The 24,402-nt window shown below is 35.1% G+C and overlaps 3 protein-coding genes and 2 long non-coding RNA genes across 9 annotated transcripts; 3 read left to right on the forward strand and 2 right to left on the reverse strand.

Annotated features, from left to right (window-relative positions):
• The first annotated feature begins 187 nt into the window (after positions 1–187).
• On the forward strand, positions 188–20,376 carry LOC101743426 (ciliary microtubule inner protein 2B). Of its 3 annotated transcripts, none has more exons than XM_062671242.1 (6): positions 188–473; positions 1,224–1,384; positions 14,050–14,151; positions 15,567–15,719; positions 16,310–16,506; positions 19,017–20,376. In XM_062671242.1, exons 2-6 carry the CDS (start codon positions 1,314–1,316, stop codon positions 19,250–19,252), a joined length of 759 nt encoding a protein of 252 aa, XP_062527226.1. In that variant the 5' UTR covers positions 188–473; positions 1,224–1,313; the 3' UTR covers positions 19,253–20,376. The 3 variants fall into 3 exon arrangements, with proteins under 3 accessions (XP_062527226.1, XP_004932934.1, XP_021208083.1); XM_004932877.4 differs by having other exon boundaries at positions 188–422; XM_021352408.3 differs by lacking the exon at positions 188–473 and adding an exon at positions 990–1,094.
• On the forward strand, positions 2,725–9,068 carry LOC110386383 (uncharacterized). Of its 3 annotated transcripts, none has more exons than XM_038013812.2 (3): positions 2,725–3,256; positions 8,200–8,301; positions 8,781–9,068. In XM_038013812.2, exons 1-3 carry the CDS (start codon positions 3,151–3,153, stop codon positions 8,975–8,977), a joined length of 405 nt encoding a protein of 134 aa, XP_037869740.1. In that variant the 5' UTR covers positions 2,725–3,150; the 3' UTR covers positions 8,978–9,068. The 3 variants fall into 3 exon arrangements, with proteins under 3 accessions (XP_037869740.1, XP_021208084.1, XP_037869741.1); XM_021352409.3 differs by lacking the exon at positions 2,725–3,256 and adding an exon at positions 7,298–8,050; XM_038013813.2 differs by lacking the exon at positions 2,725–3,256 and adding an exon at positions 7,298–7,603.
• Positions 4,220–5,503, reverse strand: LOC134199733 (uncharacterized). The gene is made up of 2 exons (XR_009974348.1): positions 5,265–5,503; positions 4,220–5,150 (listed from the first exon to the last, which is right to left on the reverse strand). It is a non-coding gene; the product is annotated as an uncharacterized LOC134199733 (long non-coding RNA).
• LOC101743285 (uncharacterized) lies at positions 12,416–13,267 on the forward strand. The gene is made up of 2 exons (XR_210064.4): positions 12,416–12,565; positions 12,956–13,267. It is a non-coding gene; the product is annotated as an uncharacterized LOC101743285 (long non-coding RNA).
• LOC101739937 (RAB6-interacting golgin) lies at positions 20,365–24,264 on the reverse strand. The gene is made up of 4 exons (XM_038013811.2): positions 23,983–24,264; positions 23,017–23,470; positions 21,746–21,886; positions 20,365–21,631 (listed from the first exon to the last, which is right to left on the reverse strand). The coding sequence occupies exons 1-4, from the start codon at positions 24,059–24,061 to the stop codon at positions 21,349–21,351; spliced, it is 957 nt and encodes a 318-aa protein (XP_037869739.1). The 5' UTR covers positions 24,062–24,264; the 3' UTR covers positions 20,365–21,348.
• Positions 24,265–24,402: the final 138 nt, after the last annotated feature.

Consider the following 24,402-nt stretch of genomic DNA (forward strand, 5'->3'; position numbering starts at 1 on the left):
AGACCTTCGACTAAATGCTATGTGTATGTGTAGATAGAATAAAGAGACGAGATAAGAGTTAGCGACCTATCTAATGTTAAGTGATTACTGAAATCCATAGACAACGTAACTGTCGCTTGAGGCGTACAGTCGATATTGATCAATATTGATATTCTACCCTTCAAACCTAAATGATGAGTGGGTACCATTTGCCATTTTACCATGCAGAGAGTAAATTACAGTGTCACAATACCTAAAAAGAAATCAGACTAATCTTATTGATGTATCCAACGGTATTCACGTTGTAGTGTCTATGAGCTCCAATATCTGTATAGCATCAGGTGGAATGTGAAGTCATTTTCCCACCATAACAATTAAAATTTATGGTGAATGAATATTGAAGTCAGAACTGTGGGTCTCATTAAGTGAAACTCCGGATCGATGTGCGTGAGCGAAATAATATAATATTACACGCCCATCGTCATTTTACGGGTGTAAGCTTTAAATTAATAACAATAAGGATTATCTGTACATTAGCAACACATCAAATAACCAAATAAAAAAAATTACCACTATTTTAATAGAAACGATGTTCTGTTATCTTATCAAATATCCAAAAATATAATTTTAGATTATGAAGATGATAAATATTCAAGCAAAAATATTTAAATACCATTTTTGGTTATATTTGTCAACCAATTTTCTTTGTTTATGTTTATTGAATATTGCCGATTTTAGTGATATTAATTAAAACAAATTTCATGCAAGTAATTAGGTTTTACTTCAAAATTTGAAGAATAAAACTAAATATTAAACCTTGATGCTCAGGGATATGTAAAGATCTTAAAATCGATCATCGAGCACACAGTATTAATTTGATATGGCTTAAGCGTGAAAAAAAAAAGTAAACTTTTTTAGTATAGCTTAGAGAATATAAATATTTCGCGTGATACTAAAATAAAAAAAATATATATTAATTATCTACATAATTATTTTGGTGTTCCTTAACCAATTTAAAATTTTACATACTATGTACAATCTGAAATTACCTACTGCTATATTTCATACATAATTTATTTCCAGTAAGCTTTTAAAATTGACCACAGATTAATAGGGTAGGTGTTCATAAAAGATTCCAATTAGAATGATTTATTTTTCCTACTGTTTTCATTAAAATGTTGCGCGCGCAATCTATCGTTCTAATTTTCTCTCATGTACAATAGTAAAAGAACTTTCATTCATAGCACTCAGTCAGTCTCGTAGTGAACCGACTGGCGCGACGCAGTGAAAAATGAGCCTCTACCATTAATGTTTCAAAACAAGTTTATACTAACATGTGGGTAGATGTGAGTGGGCGCGAAAAGCACAACTACATGACGCAGACAAATGGATGTTTTATACCGGGGTGAGTGGAAAAAAAACTTCATTAGAAAGTTATATATACTTTTGTTTGGAAAAGATTAATACGACACAAAATAATTAAATAAACATTTAACATTAACAAATATTAAGAATTTTATTATTGTTCCTTTAGTGCATAGTGTGAACACTAAAAATAAATAAATAATACGGTACCTAAATAGTTAAAAATAAATCTCTATCTAGACACCAGTATTTTTAAAACTTTTCAACGTCTCACTTAACTTTCTATTTTACGCATTGTAAGAGTATTGTATCGGTTAATTCTCGAATTGTTGAAAGTTGTTTTGTGTTTGATTGCGGGCAAAGCTTTTTTTTAGATTTGGATTCATAGAGTTTTAAATTTGAGTTTACATTATAATTATTACATATATTATTACTAGCGTAGTTTCGTGAGTGTGAAAGGTTTTTGCAGAAGAAATTTAGTAAATGTGCTATGTAGGTCGTGTAAAATACTTCCTGAGGACAAATACTTTTTATTTGTATAGATGGGTGGGTAGACGCGTTTCCAGCGCACTTGATGTTGACTTGTTACCAGAGCTTATAGAGTATAGGTATTATATTATTTTACAATATATTATTATCTGTCCAAGCCCAACACACATACAAAAAAAACAATTCCTTTAGGATAGCGGCCACCTTATTGTTTTTATATTATTTGAAATAGCCATAATAAATATTTTTTTTATTTTGATAGATCAATACACGTCGATTAGTACAATAGTCAAGTGTCGATGAATATAACAACATCTTTTTCGTTTATTTCCACGAAATGTGTGAAGTATGTCAGAAATATTATAATGATAGTAAAATAAAATAAAATAAAAATGAAATGGGTAGTAAAAATTCGAAATCAAAACCGTAAAAGTTGTTGATATGTGTATACTAAAACAAGCAAGAGAACAATCAAATTATCATGTTTTCCTTTTATTATTCTTTGTGTTTTCCTTCAGCTATCGCTGTTTGCAAAGTACATTGGATATTTTCACAATATATCGACTACAAAAAAGTTTATGTTATATATAAAACAAAAACAACGAAAGTTTATAATTAACTTAAAACAGGGTATGTAGCAATTATGATTGAAACAATACAATTTCAAAGAAACACCGTTGAGGCTTCACAGAATTTTCAATGCCGAATTTGTTGTTTTGAGAAAATGTTTACCATTAAACTTTGTAGTAAAACACAGGCCGTGTTTCAATGTAAACATCCTTGGACTACCTATTGAAATTTTACAAAGCCTTAGGTAGTGATTAAGCGCCGCCCTTCGCTGTACGTTGCTATGGTTACGTAAATGGATGCTAAATTAATATAAAATGTATTAAGTCGTGTAAACTTATGTTATTATTTTGATTAAATATTCTACATAGTATTACAATAAAATTAAAAATATATTCCAAAAAGCTTTTGTAACGTTTAACGACTTATTTGGTACCTAAGCAGTTTTTCAATCGCTAAGAACCGACAAAAACTCAGAGATTATTCTTTTGCGAATATTATATTATGTCCATCACACTGGTTTCAACACGGATGCCAAAAAATCATGGTCACGAATAAGAAAGTATTACGACGTTTAATATATGAATTACTCTGCATAAGCGTCGAAAATTGTAGTAATTAGGGCACAATGAAAAATCCTAAATAAAAGCTGATATAGTTGGTAATCCAAGACCTTGCTATAAAAATTTGGACCATAGGGAGAAGGAGAATATTGTGGCCGACAAACCTGCATCAATATTTTGGAAAAATATGTTTAAAGCATTTATTATCCAAATAGCATCAATGTCCGCCGACCTTCATTATCAGATGGCACTTGAAGAAGATCATGATAACATCATAAAATTGTACAATAATAGTAAGTAATTTACTATAAAATAACGAAAGGAGTATTGTTATATAAAGTATTTATAAAAAGAAGTCACCTGAAATTAATTTAACTTCGATAATTTTTAAGGAAATTAATCCTTGAATGGTCATCTACTCTAATCGTCTTAATTTTTGGGAATTATTGGGGTAAAACCTCTCTGTCTACGTGTTCAAATCCCGTGATTGTCAAATTATAGTTACTTTTACGTATTGTTGCATAAGGTAATCAAGTAGGTAGGTTATGACATGACCTACTATTGGTCTACTAGGCTTAACTATGTCATTCCCGAAGTTGAAACGGGAATAAACTACAAGCCTAAAGTACACAGTATTCCGTTACTAAGCTAAGTGTTGATATTAAATAACACTATCTGTATAAAGATCCGTTAGTTTACCCATACTAATTTTATAGATACCAAACTAACTTTGTTACGTTTTCACGCGCACTGACCAAATCAACACTGAAAAACCACTAAGCCGATTTTGATGATATATTGTATGGAAATAGATTCAAGCTTTGAAAAGAATATGGGCTATATTTCGTACTGCTGCCGGTAACCGTCTACGCGTAATAAAGTGTAGTTCACGCAAGCAGAAAGCTAATTATAAATGAGATAACGATTTTCATGAATTAATATCGGGTCTATTTTTTATGTTATTATTTCCAACGTTTCAAAAACCTGAGCGAGTTTTCGTGGTAGCGAACAACTAAGTGAAAGTACTTTTAATTACGTCTATTATTCGCGAAAACTATGGCGATCAAAGAAAATGAACTGTGGGTAAGACCGTTACAGTTCTCATGAATTACTTATTTGATGGACCCGAAATTTAACACGAAGAGAGCAGCCAGACGCTGCATGAAATTCCTAGGTATAGATTATTACTAACTTAATCTAAGTGAGATTTTTTCAGGGATTTTCTGAGATGGCAACTAAGAGCTTTAAGTCATGTCTTATTTTAATCTACTTAAATTTTTATTTGTATGAAAAACGATATTGTGGAGTGATATGAAATGTAGATGATTAATTTGAGACATTAATCAACTGGGATGAAATTAAATGAAATGAGATGAGATTATAAGGAATGAAATATAATCTCAGTAAAATGGTGGTCAGTTACTGAGATTTTTCCAGTGGACTTTTTGGAGGATCCCGACAATTTACGTCCAGCGGCTTTGTTTCATTTTCCCTCATTTTTGCACTTTAAGCAGTTAATAAACTACCGTTGGAACACATTTAAACCTGAAGAAACACTAAATAGACAAAATAAAACAAATCACACACACAACTTCACTCCTCGTGTTCCCGCGAAAAAGTCCAATATATGTGAGAGATTCTGCGGTGCACATATGTAGATAGGTAATACACCTGACACTGACGTATAGTAACAGTTGATAAAAAACAAATGTCGGTAGGAAATTCAAATGTAAATTTCTTTTGTACTGTTTGAGTAATGCCAGTTGTAATGTCTTTGTTTTGTGGAACACAATAAATACACAAGTTGTTACCTAACACTAATACCGAGCTATCTTAGCAATTTAACCTGGTATGATATCGTGACCAAGGCCGACCTTATGAATATTGTTGACATAATAAATTACGAAATTCAGGACGCACCGTCAGAGGGGGTGATTTTATATTTGGCGTGTAATGCGCCATGATTGTCAGAGTTCCGTTTTAGGGCTTTCACAAAAACACTGTTGTATTAAATGTATTTAGACTACATTAGTTTTTCACCGACACATGTTTAACGAAAAATATTATTATTTAATGTGTTCTTACAACGATTTTTTGTTTTAATGAGTTCCATATATTTCAACGCCGTTCCAAGTTAGTATTACTTGGCTATTAGTGCAGTGCTTTCCGGTCACTTGTCTTTGACATCTGTTAAGAGAGACAACAGGGAATTAAAACAAAATGGGTAGATCTAGACCATATAATATATAGAAAAAATCTGGACAGTTGAATTGTTTTACATTTACGTACATAGGTACATACTTGCCAATCGCCCGTCAATATCGGTTCGAGCTTGTCGCAGGACGCCGTTGCACAGAATCCTTATATATTTTTTTTAAAATACGTAGGTATTCTATTTTTAACTAATGAAAAATTAAAAAAATAGAAGTAGGTAGTCAATAAAATTTTATTTTATTCAACTTATTGAACTGACGTCACATAATATTCATGTCGCCTCGTTAATATACAAATCACTTTGTATTTTATCGCCGACGCGACGGTTGATGAGGATCGTAGATTTCATTACAGAAATCGCTCATGCTTATTCTAGCTTGAAATCAAAAACGGTTTTTATATTTCGTGGAAAAATTTAATTCTTTCATGTCAATAAGTTATTTGGCTTCGATATTGTTCATGCGATATGTTAATTTAATCTTAGTAGATAAAAATACCTAATACCTAAGTGCCTACTAACTCACGCCTTTTGTTCCTGCGTTATATGTATATTAGGTTTTTTTTCCTAAACAATAATGTACAAAACTGAAAACTTGGAACAATAGTGAATTCTTTTAGTAACTTCATTTCTTCTATTTATATTTATTCTGTTTCATGAGTTTAAACTATTTTTTGTATTGGTGTTTGTATTTCTTAGGCGGCCAATCATTGAAAATCACAAAATTTAATCTGAATAATAAATAATCACTGAAGCTGAAATCTGAAGTCGGGGCACGGGGCTCAACCGGAGAGTTGCTAACACTGACCCTAGCAAGAGCAGTGTTTCGCAGAATCTACCACCGGATCGGAAACGCGACCCACTGAGAAGATCCGGCGAGTAACTCAGTGGGCTGTGTCTATGGGGTAATTCGCTCGTCGAGCCCTTAGTCGCAAGCGACTGGTTCGACGAGGACGGTGACCGGTTTTTAAGGGAATACATACTTAATCGTGAAATAATAACATCGTGTTTTGAAAATTCAACTTTCTGTAATTCCGTGGAAACCACAACCCTGCTTGTGTTCACCGCTAAGCCGTCTGGCTTCCATTGGCATTTTTTTTATTGCTTAGATGGGTGGACGAGCTCACAGCCCACCTGATGTTACTGGTTACTGGAGCCCATAGACATCTACAACGTAAATGCACCACCCATCTTGAGATATAAGTTCTAAGGTCTCAGTATAGATACAACGGCTGCCCCACCCTTCAAACCGAAACACATTACTGCTTCACGACAGAAATAGGTAGAGTAGTGGTACCTACCCGTGCGGACTCATAAGAGGTCCTACCATCAGTAAAAGAGGTCCTACCATCAGGCATTATGGACTACGGCAATCACTTTGCCCCATCGATGAAATAAAAAAATGCTGAGCGTACCCTAGCGCAACATAAAAATCACCCATTTAAAAGAGGTCAAGGTCAGAAATGGTACTGTTTGTTTTTTAGTAGGTTCCTAACTCAAATCTGTCACGATAGTAAACGGTATCTTAATAATCATGTCCTGACACTATAACCTTTAGATATTTAAAATATCATTAACCTTGTTAGAATGTTTGATTTTTATTGTTTTTTTTTTTTGAAGTTACCGGAGTTGAACAAATTATCCTAAAAAGGTTTTTATCAATAAACCTAATGTGTTTTTTAATCCTATACCTCATCGCTTTCTAACAAATGAGACTCATAAGTAAGTAAAGACCCAAAAACAATCCTCCGCAATAGCTTACGGTGCCTGCTTTGTAAGTAAGTAGAACTAGGTCAATAGTGGTGAATCCATTTAGATTGTATTTCCGTGAGTTTAGTAATCTACGCAATTCGTCCAATCAGTTTTTTTTTATTTAATTTTATGGCTTAGATGGGTGGACGAGCTCACGGCACACCCAGTGTTAAGCGGCTATATAATAAGTTTGTTTATTTTTACAAACAAAAATTTCATAAATTTACAGTAAGCGTTTTTAGAAAATGAACGTTATGAAAATTATTTGACGATATTAAATTTGCAGTATTTAAATAGGTAAATAGGTAGGTACCCAAAATAAAAATAGAAATGAAACTATAAGGTTTTGGGGCCTTTGACTTAAACGGTTTTGTAATATGCAATAGGAACATCTGACAGCAGTAATCATGGTGGTAATGAATAGAACCTTATCTTTCGAAGCGGTTTAGGCCGCACGCAGAGGAATTCCGTGCCAGGCACATTTCCCTATCGCGAACGATTCTGAACTTCGTAGTACCCGACGTAACCGCCTGCTATATTTCAAAGGTTAAGTAGGTCGTAATTCCGTGATTACAGCTCGTTTTTGCATTGACTTTAGGCTATGATAAAAGTTTATGTCATAACCTTAAAAGTTTGAAACTAGACATGATAACCGAGTCGTTTACTATAACCGTAGGTATTTATAATTACATCACAATAAAGAATTCGTATAATTAAATTTTATTGTCATTAACTATTTTATAAACTCATTCTTTTATCACATCTAATTTTGATGGAAATTGTCTTAAAATCGTCTTAAATCACACACTAATTTTGATCGCAATAAATTAAAAAAGCAACTTAATATTACAACAACGTTTTCGGAATAATGATATTAATCAAGGCAGTTTTACTCGTGAATAAGGACTCAACGTCTACAATTACGACAATGTTTTGAAAACGTTAATCGCAACCGTGGTAAATTTGATTCGGAGTCGACTGTGGGAATAATTTGTATTGTTTTCACCTTCGTGTTACGCGGACGACATCACAATGGATTTGCAGGTCGTTGGTCTCATCTCTTTGCTATCTCTTGTGAATGGGTTTAACTATCAGCAGCGATGTTTATTGTATAACAAGCGTTGTAAGTAGCTAGCTATTGTAAATTAAAAGTTGCGTTAAAAAATCTTTAAGCGTTTAACACAAAACGGTCAATTACAAAATGCTAAAAAACATTTTTTTTTTTATTGTTTATGTGGGTGGAATAAATATTTTTATTATTTACATTTTCAGGCGTATCGTACTGTCCACGTTTGATGCATCCGTATCACACAAGATGTGATGCGAACACAATTTCTCAAAGGACTTGCGACAATCCACAAATTTACGAAATGGGTAGTGTATGGTAACGATATAAATCGGAAAAAACTTCAAATTAATAGTTGTAAACACTTCGTTTTCAAACATTAAGCGTTGTATTCAAAGCTATTAGCAAAATTACGTATGATCTATTGCATTTCCAGATTAGGGCACTAAGTACATTCACGGGTGCTTACATAATTCCTCTTGGTTTTCCGCTTTTTAGCATAGCATACCTGTCGTTTCAATGACATCCCCATACACACTGCCCACTGAGTTTCTCGTCAGATCTTCACAGTCTGTCGCGACTCCGGTGGTAGATTCTGCGAAGCACTGATCTGCTAGGGCTAGTATTAGTAAATTTTCTCAGGTTGAGCCCGTGAGCTCACCTACTCGTCCGCGTGTAGGTAGCCCCTTAGGTTACCAACGTGGGAAAAAAGTGACATGATATTAGTTATAATATATAGTTTATATTATTTACATAATCTTCGCTAACTAGTGGTTAATTTTTTTAGGTTATACATGTGGATGGTCTAGATGTGATTGCAATGGTGATTTGGTACTAGACGAAGAAACAGGACTTTGTGTTGACTTGGACGCTTGCCAACTTAAAAATGTCAAATCTAAAAAATCTAAATCAAGAAAGTCTTACGGGTTACGAAAGAATCTAAGAGTTGACAATGATGACGACAATCCTATCCGACAAATGTGAATAGTTTAGTTTTAGTTTTATGATATTTGGATAACAAAATAAGGAAAAAGATGTGTTTTTGGGAAATGTAATAAAAATAATTTATAAGAGTTATGGGGATTTTCTTTGTTTCGAAATAAAATCTGATTACTGAATCTGTAAATCTGCCATATGCGTGCGTCTGTCTCAAAGAGTACATAGTGACGTAGGTAATAATATAATAATATTAGTAGTAGGTAGTAATGATAAATTGGAAAACTCCGATAACAATAGCCACCGGCAGCTTTATCATACCTAGGATATCTCGGCAAATCATTGTCCAAATACAAATATACACATAACTGAAATTGCCTATTAACCCAACTAGAACCCAATTAGAGAATCTCGACTACGAATGCAATCGTTAGAGCTTCTTCGTGAAATGCAAACTCTGATTCTAATGATGTTTATATATTGTCGATATTAAGTATATCAAATAAATAGCGGCCCGCTTCGGCTCCGCTCGGGTCTTTAAACAAAAATTTCAACGATATTTGACGTTGTTTTTTTTTTATATAAGATCACTTATTGCGGCAGAACTACAATAGCTAGACCAGTGATTCTCAACCACTGTTCCGCGGCACTTTTGTGAGCCGCCAAATTTCAAGTGTGCCGCCAAATTTTGCGAATATATAAAAATGTTAATATTATTAAATTATATCATTTTAAAAGAAAAATATTTTAAACATCAATATATATATTTAAGTCCACAAAAAAAAAAATAGTATATTTTAGTTTATTTCGTATATTAAAATTTTTTGATAAACTATTTATGCAGTGTGTTGTAGTAAGTAAATAATTTTTATCTTTTTTTTGTGTGCCGCCAAATTTTGAAATCGTTAAATATGTGCCGCAACAAAAAAAAGGTTGAGAATCACTGAGCTAGACATATGCTGTCGCGACACTTTTTGTAAATAATAATATGTTCTACAAAGTCGTAGTACATTATTTTATGCTATCATCAATAGTTTTCGCAGGGCACGCGATGTAAACAATATGTTAGGTGTTTTTTTTACACCTTGAGTTACATTATTGGAGTTTTAGTAAGGATCCCTAATTTTTTCAAAAAAAATTATAGCCTATGTCACTTGGGAATAGTGTAGCTTCCAAACAGTGAAAGAATTTTTCAAATCGGTTCAGTAGTTTCGGAGCCTATTCAATACAAACAAACAAACAAATCTTTCCTCTTTATAATATTAGTATAGAAGTATAGATAAACGTTTTGCTAATAGCATAAAAAAATTCATTGTTTTGTTAATGTTAATATCATTTACCCATGTAGAGATTCACATTCGACACGTTGGTACTGACGATGTTACCTACTCTGCATTAAGTGTATTATCTATGACTCTGAATTACTTATCTAAATAAATCTAAACTTATCTAATAAAACAAAACCAGAGATAATCATCATGGCCTACTTTGTTGTTTACTTCAAGAAAGGGAAGTAAGCTAAATGGAACATCAAACATGGCTGCTTGCCTTTAGTAATTTATGTTCCTCTTATCGCCTTTTAAATTTCACCGAAATCATATAGAAGACAAACAAAATTCACCAACATAACTAACTAGCTGGGTGTGGTAACAGTGTTTGCCGAGTAAACGCCGATTTCAGCAAAAGGGAGACAGCAAAACGGCTAACGTAGCATCAAGCATGACGTCCTGGCCTAAAAGATAAGGCGTCCGGTGCATTCGTGTTGAGCGATGCACCGGTGTTCGAATCCCAAGCGGGTACCAATTTTTCTAATGAAATACGTACTCAACAAATGTTCACGATTGATTTCCGCGGTGAAGGAATAACATCGTGTAATCAAAATCAAACCCGCAAAATTATAATTTGCGTAATTACTGGTGGTCTCTTACCTCTTGTGAGTCCGCAGGTGTAGGTGCCACCGCCCTGCCAATTTCTGCCGTGAAGTAGTAATGCGTTTCGCTTTCAAGGGTGGAGCAGCCGTTGTAACTATACTTGAGACCTTAGAACTTATATCTCAAGGTGGGTGGCGCATTTACGTTGTAGATGTCTATGGGCTCCAGTAACCACTTATCACCGAGTGGGCTGTGAGCTCGTCCATCCACCTAAGTAATAAAAAATTAAAAAAAAGACTTCCCCGCGGAAAGTGGATGAGAATAGTTGTAGACCGAGTTCGTATTACATAAGAGACAATGGGCGAATGTGGGCTCGTTTTCTGTTTTTTACTATGGATGGGTAGATATACTTAATCACCGCCCAGCTTACGTTTTATGGTCAGCAGAAAAAACCCATAAACCTGAAAAAGCGAACTGTTTATTCTAACATATTGTTTATTAATTAATAGAATGAATATAAGGATGAACATAACTTTTTGAAGTGAAAACTTCTTTAGAATCGTTGTGATTTCAAACCGGATGCAACGGAAAAAACGACAGGTAAGAGACACAAATACAAAAATGTGTAGGATGAAGCCAGCAAAGAATGAGACAGAAATATACATACTATTTAACACAGCGCCATCTGTGAGATTTTTTAATACTAACGTGTGTATGAAAGCTCTTGTAGTGAATTTTAATTTAGGATTATACGTGAAATTAGAATATCAATTCACAGAGGGCGCTACCTTACAATTATTTACTAATGACAAAATTTTACATATACTTAAGATGTTTAGGATAATTGTATTTTAATTTTGGAAGGTTTCACTTCTACCACGTGTGAATTGCACACATGTATATTTTTTTTGTGAAGGATTACTGGTGGCCCAGATACCTTTCCAATTAAACCAGGATAGGTGGGCGAGCACGGACTCAGCTAGGAGGGGTGGAATTTGCTAACAACTGCCCCAGCGCCAGAGAAGACCTAACAACTCAAGAACAGCTGCTTCGCGAATGAATCTACTACCGGATCGGAATCGCGACCCGCTGAGAAGATCCGGCGAGAAACTCAGCTGGCTGACGTATGAGTTAGGTTGTACGTCGAACTCTTCCAGTTCGACCAGTACGGTTACCAGAGTCCCTAAACCTGATCCTAATGTTAGAAGTGAATTCGTCTAATGCAAAACTTATTGGATTTGCGCTGGCAGAAACCTCTCGATACGATGGGTTGTTACCTTAAATTGTTTTCAATATAAAATACTTTTTCTTTCTGAATATAGCATTCAGCATTTTAAAGTAAATAAGTAGGGATTTAATATTCTGGAACAATAAGTCAAATAAAAATAGACTTTTAGAAATAGAATTAGAAAATAAAAATGGTTTAACATTTCATCCAACTCTGCAATAACGTGATACGTACACTGTATATAAAATTGAAAATGATTACCCTCATACTGAAGGAAATGATTTATAGCAAACATAGGAAACGTAATGTTTAACAAACAAACAGAACATGTACAAAAGATTGAACGGCAACATTAAGTATTGATAAACTCTACATCGTCACATCAATAGCTCTCATTTTCAATTCATTTTAACAATATTGAATACCGGCAAGACGTTATGAACTTTTTAATGTTGATCATATTGATGATGCATGGCATTAGTGCCCTTTACTATGGAAATGTTGGTAAACGTGGTTGTCTAAGTTACAATGGAACATGTGAGTTAAATTTATAAATTTAACATTCAACGCCAGAAATAATTATGTCTATTTAGACCACGGCAAAGGGTAAAGTTAAATTAAAAGGGCTCTTTTTACTCTGGCTCCTATTTTTATTTACGTAACAAAAAATATATTATTTATTATAGCAAGCATCTAGACGTAAGCAATATTTCGATTCTAAATGCACATTCATAATTAGCACAAGTTCTTTGTCAGTTGACAATTTAGCGTGATTTACTGCACTTACGAGGCTGAAAACATCTAAATCATGACACTCAAAGTAATACTCGTAGTAAATTCACTTAAAAAATACTAGAACACAGCAATTCAATAAATTTTAAGTTATAATTTTTTTTAGGTAAACTTTAAAATTCGAATAAATTCCAGGTGTAGAACAATGTCCCGATAACATGCACCGCGTCAACAGCGAATGTCGCGCGACTCCATCACAAAGGACTTGTGATGAACCAGTCTCTATTTCTTTAGGAATAATTTGCGGCTGGTCGCGATGTGACTGCGATTTCCCCCTCGTCCTTCATCCAAGCTCTGGATTTTGCTTCCTACTTGAAGATTGTCCCTAATTTAATATTGAACAATTCCATCGCTATTCCGGATAAATGACAATGGAATTTACCTCGAGTATCAGAGGTTTTTGGATTATACCATTTTCCTTGTGTAAAATAAATGTATTTTTCTTTACTTGAGCATTTTATTACCTATTTTTCTCATTTATTTAAATATATAACTTCTTATTTGCGATTCTCAAATTATTTACAAGTATTACAAGTATTTCTACATTTCATTTGACCATTGATTTTTTACGAAGAAAGTCCGAGAAGGATGCAACAGATGGGGCCATACTGACTTAATTGATAGCGAAGAGCCATCTTAAATAAATCCTTGACGGTACGCACCGCCGGCAACATGTAGCTCAATAAACCACTTTACTGACACTGAGTCCTGAGAAAGTCACCCTGAGTCCAGATAAACAAGAGACGACACAGCAGTCTACGCAGCAACATACGTTAGCTCATAAGACCACTTTTTGCTGGTGGTAGGACCTCTTGTGAGTCCGCACGGGTAGATACCACTACTCTGCCTATTTCAGCCGTGAAGCAGTAATGCGGTTCGGTTTGAAGGATGGGGCGTTGTAACTATATTGAGACCTTAGAACTCTTATGTCAAGGTGGGTGGCGGCATTTACGTTATAAATGTCTAGGAGCTCCGGTAACCACTTAACACTAGGTGTACTGTGAGCTCGTCCAACCATCTATGCAATAAATAAATAAAGACCAGACACTACTACCAGGGTGATGGTAGACATACTTAATCATTTCACCATAACTGCCATCGTCAATATGCAGATAGCCGATAAACACAACTCTTTACCATTTTTAAGGACCCGATTTGGTCTGATAGAACCGACATCACAGTTTTGTTTTGTAGTTTTTAAATTCTAACTCATATATTCTTGATTACAGATACACTGGTCACTGCCCCATGTTGAAGTTTCGTTACGGAAAATGCTACGGTGATAATACGCGACAAATTCTACGTGAAATTCGAACCAAAGGACTTTTCAAGTGAGATTTTGTAATCTACGCATTTTGTATGAACTGCTCAATTTTAATATCTTAGAAAGGTGGACACGTCTAGTCATCCGAGGTGAAACTAAACAGACGAGCTTACGGCCCATCTGATGGTGAGTGGTTACCGTCGCATAGAGACTTCAGCAATGCCAGGCCAAAGCCAAGCCGCTGCCTACCGATTAATACTGTCTACAAGCCTCGGTTGCAGAAGGAAATGTCATAGCGCTCGGGAAACACCGTGGAGAGGAGCTCATTCGAAAGTCGGATGGTACGTGGCAAATAAGATCTCTGGAACTGTGGATAACCGCAATGGCATTAGAAATAACCAGAGTAACAGGAAAGTAATAAAAACTTCATTCAATTGAAAACAGGCGCGAAAAAATCTTAATAGCCATGATTAGTCCGTTAGTGACCGCTCTCGTGGAAACAAAGAGTTCGACGTGCAACCTAGCCTATAGACACAGCCCGCTATGTTTCTCGCCGGATCTTCTCAGTGGTTCGCGATCCGATGGTCGATTGTGCCAAGCACTTGCTAGGGCTAGTATTAGCAAATTCGTGAGCTCACCTACCCGTCCGCGCGTAGTTGGAATAGTCTCGTATGCTCTTAGGACCCGTGGTCTGTTCCCAAAATCTGCAGTGGTGGATATACACTAGGGGCATTCAGGGAAAGTGCCCAGGACGGCAAATTTTCCCGCTCTAAAAATTTTGAGTGACAAAATTTTTTTAACCTTATCAAGATTGCTCAATATAATTATGTAATGAATTCTCTTAATTCATAAATTTCTGTTTAATTGATAATTCAAGAAATTCGATTCATCCATTATTTGTGAGTTATAAAATTGGCACTTTTGGTAAAAATTAATAATCAAAATGATTTAATCAATTTATTTCCTTGGAGATTTAAAATAATAATAGACATAGATAACAATGATCGTAGAGACATTTTTTATGTCGGTGCCGAACTTTAGAATACGATGATACGCTTGTACGTCAAAGTTAGGATGTATTTAAAAGTTAGGGGTGTCTCGGAAACTAGCTGAGCTGGAAAAACCGGACATTGTGCAACCGTACCTAATAGTATATTTAATTTCCATCTTAACTAATAATAATAATAAGCCTTTCCTATTTCTGGTTTTACAATCTTAGGTGAATTATAATATTACAGTAAACAACAAATATGTATATACAAATATATATAACAATAAACTATGTTAGTAATATAAATATGTCTATTAAAATAATTATAAATTAACAAGAAATCCCGATTTGTGTAAAGGCCTCCTCCAAATATTTTTTTTGGCCAGTTTATGCCAGGTGATCTTCTCAGATCATCTTCCCAGCGGGCTAAGGAGGGGAGACGCCCTTCTCTCACCATCTTAAATAAACTACCTTAATTATTATTTTTCTAGTAAACCATTCCAATACCGCACCGGCGACCATTACGAGTTGAACCAATTACCGCGACACGACGCTCCGCAACGAGATACCTACGACGGAATAGGAAACCGTCAAACCTCACACGTGACTGGATACACTGGATACGTACCCGGAATGAATTTTACGTAAGAAATTTATGTGAACTATTTTCACTGACGCAGTTTCGCAGTTGTTAAATTTGATTGTTGTTTGAATTGTAGTGTAGGTATATTGTTAGTTTAATCTTGAATCACGACATATACACTATAAAACGTGTTATAATTTAGTGCATAGATGTACATAATTTAATTGCTAACTTAGTAGTACAGATGAGCTTCAGTGTACCGTCCACCTGATTAAGCGACTACTGGCGCTCATTTTTTGTTTTTCTTTTTTTCCCCTTCCTATGCTGATAGCCTTGAGAGGCTATTTCAGCTTCTACTTGACGTGTAAGTAAGCTCACAGGGCTCAAACCGGGTGTGTTGATAATACCCTTAATTAACCCATAAACACAGCCCACTGAGTTTCTCGCCGGATCTTCTGTGGGTCGCGTTTCCGATTCGGTGGTAGATTCTGCGAAGCACTGCTCTTGCTAGGGCCAGTGTTAGCAAAACCTCCTGGTTTGAGCCCCGAGAGCTCACCTACACGCTAGGGTAACGCTGATATAGCCTCTCAAGCCTATAAGCATAGAAAAAAAAACAATTCAATGTATGTACCTTATAACTTCCTTCACCAGTTACGGCAAGTCATATGGACGAACAGCGGACGATTGCATGGAAAACTTCGTGGACAACCAACGTGAATTACGTCGTAAAACTGATTTAAACAGAAGCTATATTAGATCGAGAAGTGCACCGAAAATGGAAACTGTACATTCTAGGGACGAAATACGGAGGGATCTCAGTAGATTCCGGGAGATTAATAAATATAAAGGTGAGATTGTGAGCAGCCGAAGCAAGAATATACATTTAAATTATAAATAATATAAATAACTGGGAACAAATCACACACGATCATCTAACTCCAATTTAGGATTCCCGGTGTTATGGATACTAGACTGACAAAGATACTTATATACGTTTCCCACCGTGCGTCGTGTTCCTCAGTGCTGAGGATCGTGACCTTTACGGAATACATACGTGAAGGCTTTCTTGGGAAAATTGCTAGAGGTGGGTTCCCGCGTCCTTCCACAGCAGAGTTTCAGAGGCGATTTAGTTCCTCTGGGCTACTGAAGCCCTAGTTCGAATTAGTTGACCGCCGCCCGTTGCTTGGAGTTATATTTTTACGGCCGGGTAGGTGGCATACCGACGCCAACCGTCCTCTTTTCTCATCCTGGCTTGGGACCGGCAATGGCAGAATTATATACGTTTAAATATATACATATAAAAATAATAAGCACCCAAACAAAGAGCAACCAAACCTGTTCATCACATAATATTTGCCCGATGTGGGATACGAACCCACGACCCTCGGCGCAACAATCAACGCCGCTAACTACTGCGCCGCCGAGTCAGTCAAAATGTACATATTTAATATTAGAAGTTTGTCACATTGTCATGATCTGACCAACGAGGTTTTAAATCAGCTTTTACATTATGACCTACAAATAGAATGGGTACGTTATTTATTTTCTAACTCAACACTCTCGTTAATTTGTACATAATTCTGATTGCATTACGTCGGTTGTTACTCCACTACCGTTGTGTGTGGTCATACTTAATTTTTTTTATTTTATTTTTTTATTGCCCTTGTAGGCAGACGAGCATACAGGCCACCTGATGGTGAGTGGTTACCGTCGCCCATGGACTTCAGCAATGCCAGGGGCAGAGCCAAGCCGCTGCCTACCGTTTAATACTCTCCACAAGCCTCGTTTGAAGAAGGACATGTCATAGCGCTCGGGAAACACCGTGGAGGGGATCTCATTCCATAGCCGGATGGTACGTGGCAAAAAAGACCTCTGGAAACGCACTATGGATGACCGCAGTGGCTCCAGGTAGTATGGATGAACTCTACTCCGGTGGCGGGCGGTGCGATGGTAAAACCGAGAAGCCGGTATCATCTCGAACAATTCCTCAGAGCACTCCCCATGGAACATACGGTACAAAATACAGAGGGAACCGAAGTCCCTCCGCAGACCCAGAGGTTCCAAACGATCCGTGAGAATGGGATTATCGACAATCCGAACGGCCCTCCTCTGTATGGAGTCAAATCTTTTTATAAGTTAATCGCTTCGCATCTCCCCGTTCGAGCGTAACTGGAATAGTCCTTTAGGCCACCAACTAAAAGGGATAGGGTAAATAGGAAAAAAATAATCGCATCTATGTAAATGACAAGGATAAGAAGACAAGCAAATTACAATTAAGTACTAAGTATTCAAAATCTTTTCTTTTCTTTTTATTGCTTAGATGGGTGGACAAACTCACGGCCCACCTGGTCACAAGTGGTTACCGGAACCCATAAACATCTACGACGGAGATGCCGCGACCTACCTTGAGATATAAGTTCTAAGGTCTCAGTTTAGTTACAACGGTTGCCCCACCCTTCAAACTGAAACGGATTGCTGCTTCATGGCAGAAACAGGCACCTACCCGTGCGGACTCACAAGTAATCCTACCACCAATAATTACGCAAATAATAATTTTGGGGGTTTGATTTTTATTACACGATGTTCACGAATACCAGCTTCTTCCATTTGACTCCATACAGAGGAGGGCCGTTCGGATTGTCGATAATCCCATTCTCTCGGATCGTTTGGAACCTCTGGGTTTGCGGAGGGACTTCGGTTCCCTCTGTATTTTATACCGTATGTTCCATGGGGAGTGCTCTGAGGAATTGTTCGAGATGATACCAGCATCTCGTTTTTACCATCGCACCGCCCGCCACCGGAGTAGAGTTCATCCATACTACCTGGAGCCACTGCGGTCATCCACAGTGCGTTTCCAGAGATCTTTTTTGCCACGTACCATCCGGCTATGGAATGAGCTCCCCTCCGCGGTGTTTCCCGAGCGCTATGACATGTCCTTCTTCAAACGAGGCTTGTGGAGAGTATTAAGCGGTAGGCAGCGGCTTGGCTCTGCCCCTGGCATTGCTGAAGTCCATGGGCGACGGTAACCACTCACCATCAGGTGGGCCGTATGCCCGTCTGCCTACAAAGGCAATAAAAAAAAAAAAAAAAAAAAAAAAAAAAAGAATAAGGAATACCTTCACCGTGGAAATCAATCGAGAACATTTGTCAAATATGTTTTCCATTAGAAAAATTGGTACCCGCCTGCGAGATTCAAACACCGTTGTATCACTCGATACCATTGCACCGTGCGTCTTATCCTTTAGGATAAAGTTGTCTAGAACTTCTAGTTCGAAATAAAATCGAACAAGATCTATAGAAATTCTACTGCTCAATTATCAAAGCTGTAAACTTTTTTTTAAATTACATTTGATTTCAGAAAACACAATATCGCCTGAGTTTCCACCAATAGCTGGCTACACGGGCCATATACCACGCATCAAGGGATCGGAAGCATCGTTGAGCCAAAGATACCATTGCGCTGCCAAACGGGGCCTTGAACTTATTAGACAGGAACGAGACACAAGAAAGGAACTCATAAACGCCGACACGAAAATTAGAACTATACTCAAAGATCATGATGATAAAAAATATTCATACTGGAACTGGGGATAGCATACGGGAAGAAGAATGTTCTTTACGAAACGTAGGTGAACGTTCTTCTGTGACCAAACTTTTAAAACATCCCGACTTCGAACCATTCCTCGTAATTAAAATCAATTATTTAATGTAGCCCGAAGTTTGAATTTAAAACACATGGAAAATTAAACCTTACAACAATCACGATACGGTCTATTACAAAATTTTAATGAGCAAAATATAGATTATCATTGCCACGGCATTTCGTTGTTCCTGCGATTGTATTAGTGTGGAATGCTTAACGACGACAAGATCTTCCACCAAGCGGGTGATAATTTTTTTTTCCTACCTAAGCTGATAGCCTTGAGAGGCTACTTCAGCGGAACCTTAACTAGTAGGTGAGCTAGGGCTCAAACCTGAGAACATTGCTAACACGAACCCTAGCAAGAGCCGTGCTTCGCAGAATCTACCACCGGATCGGAAAAGCGACCCACTGAGAAGATCAGGCGAGAAACTCAGTGGGCTGTGTCTGAGGGTTAATTTACTCGCGGAGCCCTTCGTCGCAAGCGACGGGTTACCTAAAAGCACCGTTAGTGGATCGGGAGGATCCGAAATGACGTGTTTGGGGCGACGTCGACTACTTTCCATTCTTTCCGCAGGATCGGGAATGTAGTTACCGGCAGCCACGATGAGAGGGTTCTCATATCGTGCCGCTTTATCGAAGTGGCGGGTGATATTGCTCAGTAGAACTTATATGCAAGATTATCTTGAAAATGTCGTCAACGAGATTCACGCATCTGTCAAATATCTTGTGTTCTACGTTGGCTACAGCCACAATAGGAATTTTTTAACAAAGTACTGTATTGATAGTTGAAATCTCATCAATATTGAAGAAAATGGTCACACACGTCACAAGCACAATAAAAAAACAAATGGATGAAGCGGGTTTGTGAATTTCACATTCAGTATTTTCAAGATCACGAAAATATTTGTAATATTGAGTACAAAGTGATGGCAAATGCAAAGGTACTTTAAGGGGATATAGGTTAAGAAAATTAAGAGTATGCGAGGCATTCAAAAAGTATTTTAAAGATACTTCCAATTTGTAAATGCCTTCAAGTTACGAATGTTCTAGAAATAAATATACATTGTTTTATAAACTTTCGTTTTACTAGGTAAGTACTTTAAGTATTTTTATAAAATCGTTTTAAAACCTTGGCAGTTCTAATGTGAACTAACACACCATTTAATATTAGAAAAGTACTGGACAATCATAATAATATACAAAAAAATAGGAAACATTATTTAATTAAGATTATTGTCATGTTCAACACGACTTATCTATAATGGATCTATAATATAATAATTACTACTTATCTTTAATGGATTTAAATTATCAACAAGGCACATACATAAGGCACATATAACAAACTTAAACTTAATTTTGTAAAAATAGAAAAATAGTTAGTTTACTTGCGTTTAATCATTTGTTAATCTCTAACATTTTAAATTATTAAATAGTTTCTAGCGTATACTTAATACATAATTTTATTCTATGCGATTAATTAAATTATATTTGAATTTTTTAACCAATTGTTATAATTTATGTTTCTAGTGTAGTAATCGATTAAAAATGTTAAGGAATCATGGCTTGATACAAAATAACTTTACTAGATTATGTAAGTCTATGGTTACATTAGATAGTACACTAGGTCCACTTTGCGTAGTTGGCAGTTGAACGAAAGTGACAATGATCAAAGATTAGATATACCTCAACCTCCTATGATTTCATAGCCAAATATCGAGTTTCATGCATGCAGTTCACAAATCTTAGGAAGACCTACTTTATAAAAAAGATTAACTTAAAAGAGAGAACCAAAAACGTCATACTATTGACACAAGTGTCCTTAACAATTAAATTTATGGTAATATGATAAGTGTAAAACAAGAACAATTACCAGAATACTACAATCGGGAGCCTCTATTGAAACTGACTGGCTCTAAATTCATTTTTATTTTCAATGAGTTTTAAATTAATTGACATCTCAGTAAATCTTTATTTTTGAATTTTTAATTTCTCTGTTACCCAAACTAATTATGTTTGGTAATGAATTATTGATTTCATAATTATGCTATGATTTATTGGTATTAATTTCGACCATCTTACCTGTCCTCTCATCAACACCATCGATTATAACTGGATTATCGTCATTGAGGGTTAATGCTTCATTAATTTCATTTTTCTTTTCATTAGCAAGTTCGAGCATGAGCGTTTCAAGTTTCTGAGCCTTCCTCATTTCGTTGTGTGTTATTAAGGCGCATAAATGTTCTGTGAGCAGCTCTTTTTTTTCCTTTTCTTTTTGCAGCAGAATCTTCGCATTAAGAAATTCTTTTTCAACTCGTAAGTATTGTTTCCTGAAATATATTTAAACAGAATTAATTGATTATTGCATGTAGGTCGTAAAAATATAATATTAAAGAAGATTTTTATTAATTGACCCTTCTGGAAATAAAAAAATCAATACTAACTCAGCATCAGCATAACTTAAGCAGGCTTGATCTATTTTCTTCCTCAATACTGACACATCCTGTGAAAATTGACTGTCCAATACTTGTAGTTCTTTCTTGATTTTCTCAAGTTTCATTACTTCTTCTTCTGTCTGTTTCGTCCTAAAATTTTAATTTGATACCTGTGTAAATTGTTTTGTCTTTCTTTTCAATACACCTACTGGAATAATTTTTTGTGTTACTCTTGTGAAAGATATACTCTGCAGTAGTTTGTAATTAAGCAGACTACTCTGTGCTAGTAAAACAATACACCTTGATTTACTTGTAGAATGTTCTTTAGGTCAAGATAAAAACTAGCTTTCTGCCTCCATATAGAGGTGGTAGGCAGGGCATGTCAGAGTGGAACTGACTAAAACCGTTTATTACTGAACAGCCCACATCTGAATAAGAATGCATACCTAAATCATAGAAAATGGCATAAGTATTATATACAGCAAAAAAAGTGTCTATGTAAGAAAATAATAACAATAAAATGATAAACATTAAAATATGTAAACATTAGTATCATTAATAAATAAATATTAAAATATATTAACTTATATGATTCATAGTTTAAATGATTAACATTGATGTGTACTTTTTTTTAAATGACATTATTCAACAAATATATTATTATATTACATTTTTAAAACACTAATATTTCATTGCAAAAAGCAAACATTTATAAAAACATTTATGTTTCATCATTTCAACATTTATGTAAACTTTATCAACTTCAACGTAATTTTTCCCTTATCACTGCATGTGTTTGTAACATAATTCTAAATTGAAATCACAACTTCACATTATAACACTGTTGGCAATGTACATGACACATACCATATTGTTTTAGTGATGAGCTGGAAAAACTTTTTGTTCACCATTTTTTTAAGACATTTCGAAAATAATGTTTTTTTTAAATTAAATAAATTTAGCAGTTTAAAATGTATATGCACTGTACACATCTGTTTAGCAATTATCTTGTTTTGTATCTCAACACTGATAATGGATCTCTCAGTTCTGATAACTGATAACTAGGTGACATTCAGACAGATTTCTGATTGCATTGAATTGACACAACCATAAGTATTATAGTGCTCAATTTTAAAAAAGAATTTCTCAGTAAATTTTTATTAGTTTTAAAAATGCAAGTGTGCCCAAAAATTAAGTTAAATTAAAATTAAAAAAGTATTTGTTAACCATAATTATTCATAAATAATACTAATTTAAATTAATTAATTCATCAATCGAACCTGTCAGCTAAAGCTTTTGCAATCATTTCCTTTCTTTTCTTATTCTGTTCTTCCATAATCTTCTGTTTGAGTTGCAATTCTCCTAACTTCACTTTGTGAGAGGCCAGTTCATGTTCTGTATATTGAAAATCAACACCTCTCACTATGTCCGGAGCAGTACTACTCCTTCTACTACTTGTCATATCACTCTTGTCTGCTTCGATAGTATCTACTTGTACTTCATCATTTCCCTCTACATTATTTTGCAAAATAACTTGATTTTGTTTGTCCTCCTCCATTTTAGCATTTTTGGAGGGTGACGTTGGTGTTTTTAAACTAAGCTTACATTTATCAAAATCTATGCTGTCTATTCCATCGTCTGAATCCTGTTTTTGATTAATGGCTGTCTTATATTCATATGGCTTGGTTTTCATTGATAATTTAACTCGTTTTATATTAGAATTTTTTATGTACTCTGTAATTAAAATGGTAGTTGTTATTAAATGTAGACTGTCTCATAGGCAGTAAAAATTGTTGCATTACACACACCATTAATAATAAGGTTGTGCAAGGCACTGATATAGGCCAATCCAATTGGTGGATTATATGTTACTGAAGTAGAAATTATAGATATCTAGTAGATACGACTATGCTTCACTGACATTTGTAATAAAGAAGCAAATTTGTGATCAATTTTACTTTTTTTTTACTTTAATTTTGCTTGCACAATTTGGCTTCAGTGACTTTTATCATTTATATTTTTTCTTGAAACTCTTAGAATCATTTGGCAATCATTATTATTTAGAATATAGCTAATTTTCTTGAAGAAGCTTTGATTTATACCCAAAAATCGTTCTTAGATCTACTTATATATGTTGAGATATTAATATTTCAAATTCTAATCGCATGCGCTACTATTTAAAACTCTGAATAAGCGTTCAGTTATTGATATGCTTAAAAAAAGTATATTTCAAGCTCCATACGTACTGTTTTTACTCTCATCGGCAGTTTCGCCAGATTTAATTCTTTCCAAGTCATCTTCACTAAAACCTGTAAATTGTGACATGTTTTATTTGTTTTTACATAGATATGTCAGGGTTATGTTTTTCATATAAGGTGCATTAATGTAAAAAATTGCAAAACTCATAGATAGATCGTAAACGTAAAAATCTATATTTTCATTGATTCAACACTGATTCACATCAAATTTTTACTATTCTGCAACACTACTTTGACATTGACTATTTGACGTTATTGGAACTTTTTTAATCACGTTAGATTGAATTCTGGTCTTTTAAGCCAAAAACCCATTGAAATAGTGTTTCGCCCATTTAATTATTCGAATCCATTTAACATTTATTTTAACAATATGTACATTTTGTCTTTAAAATGGTTTGGTGTTATAGC

This window comes from Bombyx mori, chromosome 11, assembly GCF_030269925.1.
Source record: "Bombyx mori chromosome 11, ASM3026992v2".
In the NCBI taxonomy this organism is placed as follows: domain Eukaryota; kingdom Metazoa; phylum Arthropoda; class Insecta; order Lepidoptera; family Bombycidae; genus Bombyx; species Bombyx mori.